The sequence below is a fragment of the Equus asinus genome, chromosome 13 (assembly GCF_041296235.1).
Source record: "Equus asinus isolate D_3611 breed Donkey chromosome 13, EquAss-T2T_v2, whole genome shotgun sequence".
Classification (NCBI taxonomy): Eukaryota; Metazoa; Chordata; class Mammalia; order Perissodactyla; family Equidae; genus Equus; species Equus asinus.
The window spans coordinates 50,119,047-50,129,890 of record NC_091802.1 but is presented as its reverse complement, the minus strand read 5'-3'; the positions used below and the strand labels follow the sequence as shown (position 1 = coordinate 50,129,890).

At 43.9% G+C, this 10,844-nt stretch overlaps 1 protein-coding gene across 4 annotated transcripts in view; it reads left to right on the top strand.

The window, feature by feature from the left end:
• The first annotated feature begins 4,022 nt into the window (after window positions 1–4,022).
• WIPI1 (WD repeat domain, phosphoinositide interacting 1) overlaps window positions 4,023–10,844 on the top strand; it is a 32,578-nt gene continuing 25,756 nt past the window's right edge. For 3 of the 4 annotated variants that reach the window (XR_011493906.1, XM_014847667.3, XM_070483490.1), the window contains exons 1-3: window positions 4,023–4,216; window positions 8,035–8,117; window positions 9,722–9,891. Coding sequence is in view for 3 of the 4 variants with exons in the window: in XM_014847667.3 (XP_014703153.1) it covers window positions 4,137–4,216; window positions 8,035–8,117; window positions 9,722–9,891 (333 nt within the window). In the remaining variant the exon portion in view is untranslated. The remainder of the gene's footprint in view (window positions 4,217–8,034; window positions 8,118–9,721; window positions 9,892–10,844) is intronic. The other variant, XM_014847668.3, reaches the window with a different exon arrangement.

The following is a 10,844-nucleotide window of genomic DNA, read 5'->3' as shown; positions in this document are numbered from 1 at the left end:
TAATCAAGAAAGCCAGAAATAATGGTTCCTCTCTGGGGACACATAATAGGGACTGTTCATGCACTGCCACCACACTCTTCCACACAGACGGTGCCTATGATTAGTAACAAAAAAGCCCAGATGTGTCTGCTGCCCAGCCATACCTCTGGCTGGGGACTTTCTGTTTGCCAACTCAATCATCTCCTTTTCCAGAAATCACCCTACAGTTCAACCCCTCCCCTCCTACTCTAGAACCATCTAGCTGGCTCCTTGAGCTTCCTGCGCATTGTGACACATCATCCTTCCTTCTCCCCAACCCCTAAGTCTTACCTATTCTATATTGTCCCCAGAACCATGCTCCTTTACTCTTTTCTCAAAGTTCTACCATACACTTGTCCATTATGACTCTCCTCTTTCCCAGGTCATGTTCTGAGTGTGTTGAAACATATCAGAGAAGAAAAAGGAGATTGTTTCCTGTGACTTGATTTTATAAAAATAGAATGGCTTTTATAAAAAGAAGAGGACAAGAGTGGTATTTTCTCACCTAGTAGTTACTCTAATTATAGACAGTTGGGTGTTATGGGCAACCATATTGGGTGACATGAAGGTTGCATCAGACAGGACGTCTCATTTCCAACTTCCCCTGTTAATGCCCTGTGCGTGCCCTAATCACCATTTTAAAATTACAACCTCATTGTTACACAAATAGGAAGCCTTCCCATTAGCTGAATTGTGGCCTGCCACTTTGTATTACCAAGGATGCTTGATTCCCAGAGCTCGGCTTTATTCTTCCAGATTTCGTTGATTTACTGTTTCCCTAGAAATAATGGACATTTTGTCTGGGAAAACATAGACACTTAGGAATTTCAACTGGAAGAAGGAGAGAAAGCTGAAATCTTGTTCCCAGTGTGGTAAAGTGCTGTGTTCCCTCCTTGCTCCAGATATCCTTTACTTCTGTTATTTCACATTGCAATTTCCGTTCCAAGAACATGGAAGGACTAGGATGCCATAAGCCCAACATTCAAATCAGGAGTTTCCTCTCCCATAGAATGATCAGCTTGACATGAAATGAATTTAGACCTCTGAACTGATTTATAACCTTTTCCTTGGCTTTTTATACAAATGGACTTCTGAGAATTCTTTGTTCCAGGGTGGAGCCTCTCAAAGAGTCTGCTCATGCCTCTAACAGAGGTCACAAACTGGCCCTCCACAAACCACATCCAGCCAGCTGATGTATTTAGTTTGGCCCACATCGTGTTTTTTAAAAGTAAGAATTAGTTGTCAACATTTTAACTTTTTACATAAAAATAGAGGTTTATATAAAATAAAAATAGATTTCTACAAATATAAATTTATATAAAAATACAGATTTCAGTATTGTCTTGGGAAAAATAAAACCAGGGGAGGCAGCCCTGGGACGTTATTTCCACATGGGTAGTGGTGGATGGTGGACCATTAACCCAGAAAGAAACATACAAGAGGGATCATTCACAGGAAGGGTAGAGCTGGGAAGATGATCTGTTTTCTCCCTGCCTACATCTCTAGGTCTGAAACAGTTTCAATGAGCATTCACTTCTGCCACCTTAACATGTCTGAAACTAAATGCATCTTCCTAAATACCTGGCCAAACATCCGGTTTCTGAAAACAGTGCAAAGGACTTCCCCTTTCCTAACCATGGAATCAGCTTTGACTCTTCCCTCTTCTTCCCCGCCACGCCCCCTCCCCATCGGCCACCGTACCCTGTGGTTTATTCTCTCAAAACTCCACCGAGCAAGAAGATATCTACCAGCCACATGAGCACTTAAAATGTGGCTAGTACAAATTGAGATAGGCTGTAAGTGAGAAAAACACACTGGGTTTTAAATACTTATGCTAAAAAAATAATAGTCGAAACTAGTGGATTAATAATTTTACATTGATTACCTATTAAAATGCTATTTTTGACATGGTTTAAATATATTATTAAAATTAATTTGCCCATTTCTTTTTACCTTTTTTAACGTGGCTTCTAGAAAATTTAAAATTACATTTGGAGTTCATATCTGTGGCTCACATTATCTTTCTATTGGACAGCATTGCCTCAAAATATTTCCTGGTGTGACGTGATCGAGGTGCTAATTATCACTACAGTGGCAATCATATTACAATATATAAATGTATCAAATAAATATGTTGTAAACCTTAAATTTACACAAAGTTGTATGTCAAATACATTTCAATAAAAAAGAATCTCTCTTGGGTTTGTCCTAACATCTCTGGCATTGCTGCCATCCAATAATGTAGTGTCTCACCTCCCTTCACTCCTTGAATTTCACATTAGTATAGGCTTTCCCTCCTTCTAATCTGTTCTGCACACCCTGACCGAGCTTATCTGCTTAAAACGTTGCTTTTATCTTAAAACACTCCTACTCAAAAACTAACACCAGCTCCCAACTCTACCCCACAAAGTCCAAACCCTTGGCTGTAACAACTTCCACTTTAAAAACCTTATTGTGCACTTTATGAAATTCTCCCAACCACCTAACACCTAGCATGCCAGACCATTGGCTTTCTAAACAGAATAGAAAGGACTGCGGCATTTGGCTGAGCTGGGAGTGGGGAGGAGAAGCACTTTTGATCTGAAAGGTTACAAAAACGATGCAGTTAAAGCAACCAGACAGCAGCTCTTCTCACCAGAGATGGTTTATACAACACTCCACAACCAAGTGAAGAATAATCAACATCTGTTCATCTATGAGCTGAACTATTTTTACATCAGTTTAGAGAATGAATAATAGCAGTGAGAGAAGAAACTGTTATATTTGCATTTCAGAAAACCAAAACTGAAAATCCAACCAGAAAAGCTGAAGTAAAATAGTCCTCATCACTCATCCATTGTAGGTCCAAGTTTCCTATATACATATATATAGCCTTGTCACAAAATAGATAAATTTGAATTACGCCAATTTGAAATGCTGTGGTATAAAATAATTAAAATATCATTTCAACTCAAAATTTGAAAAGCATGAATTAAAAACTCATCAGGAATTATATAAATCCAAAGCTAACAGAGCTACTGATTCATCAGCTGTGTGGGTAAGTCTCCATGGCAACATGCATTTAGCTTGGGCAGAGAGACTCTTGTCAGGATTCATCCCAAACTGTGGGAGTTTTGAATTGTGTTGTCTTCAAGACTTCATCCCTTTCATAAAGCCATCATCCTATACACATGTTCTTTTATTTTTTCAGTTACAGATCAAACAGGGTTTGCCAAACACTGTCTAGCAGAGTCATTGGGTGCACGGGTCTTGAAAGGAGACAAATCCACATTCTACTATTTATTGTGTTATTGTAGACAGATTGTAGCAGTTCCAAGCTTCACTTGCCGATTCTTTAAATTGGGCATAATTATACTTTCCCTATAAAGTTTTATAAGAATTCAATGAGATAATACACACAGTTAATACAGTGCTTGGCATGTAGTAAGAGTTCTCAAAGGCAGGGCAATTGTAAAGATAACTTCCTATCTGGCCTATGCATCCTTGTTTTAGAAACTTTTCTCAAAGTAGCTTGAAGACTCTATAAAAGGGTGGGGCTCCGGTGTCTAACGCTTCCTACTAAACTCTGTAGGTTGAATAGAAGGTCACACATGACGGGGCTTTGGGTGGGGTGGTAACGAGCGCGTCTGCCTGTCCCGTTTCTGCGGCAGCCGCGACTCAGATGCAGGATTGGAGCTAGCACGTCCGGGCCAAGCTGCACTCGTGCTTCCCTTCTCTGGCTTCGCCGGGCAGCTGAGGCAATGAAAACACCACCACGTGGCCTGCAGCGTCTGCGTCACGCGCCTTCGCCCAATGGTGAGTCGCGTCACGGAGCTGGGGGCGGGTCGCCAGCAGGGAGGTTCCGCCCACAGCCGTCGCCAATTGGCCAAGGGAGCGCCGCCGGCAGGGGTTCATGGCCAATAGCGGCCGGCGGTGGGGGCCCCGCCCTCTAGGCTGCTCAGCTCCGTGGGGGCTAGCAGGAGGGGCGGGGCGGAGCGAGGAGGGGTGGAGCGAAGCGGGGACGGGGCGGGGCTAGGGCGGAGGGGGGCCGGCGACCCGGCCCGCGGAGCCGGCGCCAGCGGGCTGCTGAGGTGGCTGTCGCCGGCTCGGAGTTGCGGCTTCCCCGGGTCGAGTCGCCGATGGAAGCCGAGGCCGCGGATAGCCCCCCGGGCGGGGTCAAGGCGGCGCTCAGCTGCTTCTCTTTCAACCAGGACTGCACGTAAGCCGCAGCGCCAACCGGGCCGGGAGGTTGGGGACAAAAATGTCGCGACCAGGGGTGTTGTCCTGTCGGCAACTTGTAGCAAGAGGCGCGGGCCGACGCCCCAAGAGGCCGTCGACGGGACAGCCGATGGCTACCCCGACGGGTTCGGGTCTTGGGAGCCCCCCGCTCCTTCCCCCTCCCCAGCCCCCACCCCCGGTGCCGGCGGAGAGCCAGGAGGGCCGGTCGAGGGTGAAGGGAGGGAGTTAGCAAGGGGAGTGGGGCTGGAGAAGGTTAAGGAAGAGGGGGAAGGGACGAGTGACCAAAGTGGGGGTCTGGGGAAGGAGGGGCAGTGACCAAAACAAAGGAAATGGGAAGGGAGGGGGAAGTTGCCAGTTGACCCAAGACGAGGTAGATGGGGCCCAGGAAGATGGGAGTACAGGAAAAACTTTCCCATTTGTCCTTGAGCATCTCAACGTGGCATTTGGGCAGGGCCTCGGACAAAGAGGCAGCCTATCCCCGCGGCCTACCCAGGGCCGGCCCCTGTCCCAGCCCCAGCGCTGGGCATCTCGCCTGCCCGCTCTGGATGTCAGAAACCTTTCCATTGCTCTCAGCGTGTTGTCACATAGCCCACTCAGCGAGGCAGAGTCTCCTTCTTGGAGTCCAAGAGCCCTTTGCCGGGCCCAGGCTGCCTTCTTCGAGAAGCGTGAGCTCCACCCTGTTGCTTTTTGAGTGACTTTTTAATGTTTCACCTTGATGTTCACATTTGGACTTTGGCCAGAGAGCTCGCAGTTACTGAACTGTGTTTCAGACATCTGGAAGATTCCGTCGCTGAGAAGCCTGTTTCCTTCTCTCTTTTGGAATTGTGGGACGCCAGCCCTGGGGAACCCTATGGAATAATCTGTTTGGAATGTGCACCCAGAGCATCAGGCAGGGATGACCACTTCCCAGTTTCCCACTTCCTGATGTACCAGTTTCTCTTGTGTTCCTTGTTTGAAGTCGGCTTCAGACTTTGGCTGCCAGGGACTGGGCTATGCTAATATTGAACATTCGGTCGTGTAATTAAGGCCATCATGTACCATAAGCAACTCTGGCTTCCATTCCTTTTGTGTTTCTGTTTAAAAACACCCTATGCCAAACAATATGCCTTTGTTCAAAAAAAAAAAAACTGTGTAATCGGATAGCTGGACAGCTTAGTTTGATGAGTGACTTTCAGGCTTTCCTTGACTGCAACCCACAATGAGAAATACGTGTAGCAACATTGCCCGGTATCCATATCGTATAATATCACTGAAAAGCTATTCACAAAATGGTGTTTACCTTTGTTATATGCAAAACCCTCTGATATTTTCTATTTCCTTTCCTTTAAAGCTGTTTGTGACTCACTGAATTGTTTTTAGGATCCACTCATGGGTTGAGACCCAAAGTTGACAAAAATGATGGTCTAGATAAAATTCTGATGTTTTGTAAGAAACATTTTGCAAGAGGGGCTGGCTGTTGAAATGCCTGGGTGTTTTCCTTCCCAACTGAACACAGGTTAAGGAGGGGAGGGGAGTTGGTTTGCTTACTGATAGTAAATGTTGTAAATTCTGCTTTATTAGTTTTTTTTAAGTGCTGTTAATTTTCACTCTAGTTAAGTCCTAGGTTTCTGTAGCAATTGGATAAGAATGTTATTTTCAAAACCGTAGGGTGCTTTGAAAGTTAATTTCCTTAGTCCCTACTGTCAGTTCTGTTTTCTTGGATGAAGGTTCTGCTGGGCAGCTCTGTCTCACCTATAAATAAAAGTTTTTGTCACAGCCAGTTGCTTTGCATCACAGAGGACATGACATTGGATTTTAAAGTAAGGCAAGCCCCTTACTGAATCCATTTAGGAATATCAGTGTGTCTTTTTCTATAAGTGTAGGCTGAGTTTGGGAGCCAGGATTTCTGCAGAAGGTGAATGAAGACAGCTAAACCTCGCCAGTCTCCTTCACTCACACTTCGTGCTTGGCACTGTGCTAAACACTCTCAGTACATTTTTTCATTTGATTGGTGATATGTATTTGTCCCAAACGCTATTTCTGTGAGAGGTAATGAGAATTTTTTTTTTCTTCAGAAAGGCCTTATGGATAAAATGAGGTCTAAGTCTGAATCCCTTGATTCAGTCTTTGGTAGCCATTGATCAATCATTCAAAACATAATAGTGATCACGCCACCATTTTCTCACATATAAAATTCTTCTGTTCCAGGAGCAAGGCTTATGTTTGAAAATTACCTTAAATTGCCAGCTCTTTTGCTTAATAAGACTCTAGTTACAGTATTTTTTCCCCTTGCAAGCTTTCGAGACCTCGGTTTATAACTAAATGCATTGATATTTATGTGAAAAGTTTAAAGATAGTCATTCCTACAGAGTATATTTTGAAGTTTTAAGAGGCTGCAGTGCCTTTCCAGTGCAGTTTGTCATCACTGACGCTGTGGTTCGGGATGCCAAACCCAGTTCTAAGTGCACTGCTGCTCTTATGCAAATATCTGCCACACCAGCTTAGCCGCTCAGCAGACTGGAGAAGCAGCTACCTCGCTGAGGAAAAGTTGACTGTAGTCGCCTCTCCCTGTGTCCCAGAGAAGAACTAACGTTTGGGTAGAAAAAAAAGATCCCAGGGAAATCATGTGACCTTCTCTTTTTTAGGCTAGTGAAACCAGAGCTCTGGTGACCAAAGGTTGTGGCAGTAAGCTGCTTATTTTAGCATATGCTTTCCTGTGAAGAACAAATCTCAGCTTTTCATATATTTGTTTTAAATGAGGAAGTTGGACTAATTTTTAGTCCCACAGGGACCATTTCAAAGTCCATTATCTCCGACATCCATTTTCCCAGGATGGAAATGCTCAGGGTCAGAGTTCTTCTTCTGAGTGTGCTCTGTGTAAGAGTTGTTCATCACTTAGGTGTGGGGGGCAAAGAAGGAGAGAGCCAGACAGGGATGCCAAGCCGCTGAACAAAATTGACTCGCTGATTTCATCCTGAGGCCAGGGAAACCTGGGTTCACACTCTGTCTTCATCTATTGGTTGAAAAGTGAAAAGTTAAGAAAACAAGATTTTTTTTTTTAGCCCACATTGTCTCAGATAAGTGTTTCGTTTGGTCTTATTTGTTGGTTGTGATGCTAGCTTTGTGGAACAGAGAATAAAGCAGAGTTCTCAACTCTGGCTGCACACTAGAATACTTGAACTTGAAAAAAAAAATCCAATTAAATAAAAAGCTCAGGGTTGGGTGAGCAGGGGTAGACGGTCATGAGTATTTTTTGAAAACTTTCCAAGTGAGTCTAATGTTCCTCTAGGGATGAGAGCTACTGATATGAAGTAGCCAGGATATTTTCATGGAAGCGATGAAAGGAAACATGTATTAAATTTTACCTACTATGATTGTGTATTTTCTAAGCCAAAAAAAGTCATCAAGAAAATAAAAAATAATTTACCTCTGGGTAAACTACCTCTCAAACAACCAAAAGACCCCTAACTATGTTTGGGGTGGCGCTATAATGAATATGGTTAAACTTTCTATTTTTCCTATTTCTGTCCATTTGAGAACGCATGGGCTCTAGTAGGTTTGACATTTCCTTTGATGATAGAGCCCATACATTTTCGGGTCTCTTAGCCATTTCACGTCTTTGACCTTTTCCTTTTACAGTACCTGCCCACCTGACAAGACATGCCTCGCCAGTTAGAAAGTTATCAAGCATCAAAGCTCCTGAGGGTGTGTGTTTGTCCCCTCTGAGGCCAGATGGAAAGAGGGTGTCTGTCTTCAGGCAGCTTTGTGGTTAGAAGATAGTACCTGTTGTCATTGCCATGCTGTCGTTATCTTCCACAGATCCCTAGCAATTGGAACCAAAGCCGGTTATAAGCTGTTTTCTTTGAGTTCCGTGGAGCAACTGGACCAAGTCCATGGCAGCAGTAAGTGTGTGTGTGTGTGAGAGATCTCAGGGACACCAAATCCTTCCTCTAGACTTTAATCTGTGGTGCTCCAGAACTTTCTGCGTGTCCCTCCCTTAACCGTCAAATTTGAGGAGTCAGTATTTTTTAGATTTGAATACAAATCCTTGCCTCCGCTTGCTTTAAAAAAACCACAGCAAAGCACTTAATAAGATTTGGCAATAGCTTAGGTAACATTTTCTTTTTGTATTAAGAAATCCTTTGTTTGAAACCCTATTGTTGATACTTTTTCATATGCTTTTTTCACAGTCATCAATTTTTATAATTGTCAAGCCAAAAAGGTCACTTATGGCATTATATTGGCACTGTAGAATATTGGTAACATTCATTCAGTCATGGAAGTATTTCCTTTGTTTTAATAAAGCAACACCATTCCATTTGCATAGTCTGTACCAAAGGTGTTAAAGTACTTCTAGTGAATATTTTTAAAAATTTAGTTTAGGAATGTGACTCTTATTTTCTCACGGTAATAATTTATGCCATCATATAGTGATGAATACACAATTTGTGGATTTCCTGGAAAGAAAGTGTTTTGGTAAATAATATATTGGGTTCCTAATTTATTTGTAAGATTTTTTTATTAGATCATTTTCGTGAATATTTTGTTCTGTATCTGTCCTATGTTGTTCCCTATGGGACTTTCCCAAGCACAAAAAAGGCACATATATGGAAAGAATGTTCTCAGAAGGACATGAGGCCTCCACCTGTGAGTGCTCAGGAGCCTTACTAATATACCATCTTCCTGAGTTCCAGAGTACTTCCCCGGTCATAACACGGATGTCCAGATTGTTTTCAACAGGAAAGGGATTCCAGAGAGGGTCAAGGAGCACAGCAAAAAGGGGAGGGGGGGACAGATTTAACTATGTCACTGCCACCCCCCATGGCAGTACCTGTATCTCCCAGGGACAAGAAGGATTCTGAAAGCAGAGGCTCCCAACAGTCACTCCTTTGAAACCTCCCAGAGAGGCCAGCCCTGATGGGTTGGTGGTTAAAGTTCAGCACTCTCCCCACCCAGATGGCCCAGTTTTGCTTCCAGGTCATGGAACCCTACCACCTGTCTATTAGTTGCCATGCTGTGGCAGTGGCTCACGTAGAAGAACCAGAAGGACTTACAACTGGGATATACTACCATGCCCTGGGTGCTTTAGGGGAAAAAGTTAAATTAAATTAAAAAATTTTTTTAAAAAAAGAAACCTCTCACAGAGAAAGGGTAGATTGAGGTTGTCCAAACCTTCCGAGTACGTTTTACAGAGCCAACAGTGGCACCCTAGGGCCTTGGAGGGGTGATTCCACCACACAGACAGCATCCAGGAAAGCTCTGGAAATCTGACTTTGTGTTCTAGTCACTAGCATTTTCTTTACTTGAGATATTTTAAAGGGCTTTGGAATTGCTACCTTGGGAAACGGTTAAAGCTTCACTGTAGAGGAAAAAAAATCATGGCAAACTCATGTTGGTGGAGGGCGCACAGTCAGCAAGACCAAGAGAACATTGACTAACTGGCGTAAGCTGCGCTCAGTGTGGAGGAGCCTGAGATCCGCGTAACCTCGGCTGCTTTCCCTCCCAGACGAAATCCCAGATGTCTACATCGTGGAGCGCCTTTTCTCCAGCAGCCTGGTGGTGGTGGTGAGTCATACAAAGCCGCGTCAGATGAACGTCTATCACTTCAAGAAAGGCACAGAGATCTGTAATTACAGCTACTCCAGCAACATCTTGTCCATAAGGCTGAACCGGCAGGTAAGCAGGGGAAATCCCTCCAGGTTGCAAGGCCTCTCCTCATTGGAAACAAAGAAAAAGATGAATATCTCGAAAGACGAGTGTGTCTACAACAAGCATCAAATTCCAAAGGGGATTTTAGCGCTCAGGTCTAGTATTATGGGGCTATCGTAAAGAGAGTCTACTCTCTTTATAGTTTCAGTGGCTTTTCCTCCCTGGTCCTTCTGCCTCGTGCTCTTTCTTGAATGTCGGTCAATGGCTAGGGAAGCCCTCTCCCCTGGTGCAGGCTGGGCAGAACTCTGGCTCTGGAACTGTCCCTCTGAGCTGTTTCAGGGGCTCCTTAAACCAGAGGGATGCCTCTCCGGTTTGGGCCCCAGACGGTGGCATCCATTGCAGACTGGCAGTAATGCCTCTCAGAATGAAACTTCTGCAGATAAAGTGTGGCCTCCCGGGTAAGTTCTGAAGCCAGTCAGTAAAATTGTCCCTTCTCTTGCTGTTATGTGGGCTTTCCCAGTGGGCCGGTACTCAGTTGCGTGCTTTCCCTTTTCTTTCTCCCAGCTAACCCTTGAAGATTTTTTCTTGTAGTGTTTTCCTTGGCGAAGGAAGAATTATTCTTATCTCAACGATGCAATATATTCTCTTTAAAAATATAATTTCTTGTTAAATAAGTATTTGGGGTATTAGCAGAGTTGCCCTTAAATATTCTGTGAGGACGGGGACTCTTGTCTGTTCTGTTCAGTCCTGTAAGACCTGGTAGATAAGACAGTCCCTGGTAGGAAAACACTCAATAAATATGTTTCCTGACTGCCTGTAACAAACAGATAGATCCTTTATATGACACACAGCTCTATCTATTCAATTAAATATTCCCAGGATGGTAGAGGTCATTGCATTCATGAGGACAATGTTTTCTTCTTTCTTTGTGCCTGAATTATTCAGTGCTAATTAATTTTTTTAACAAATGAGACAAAGTG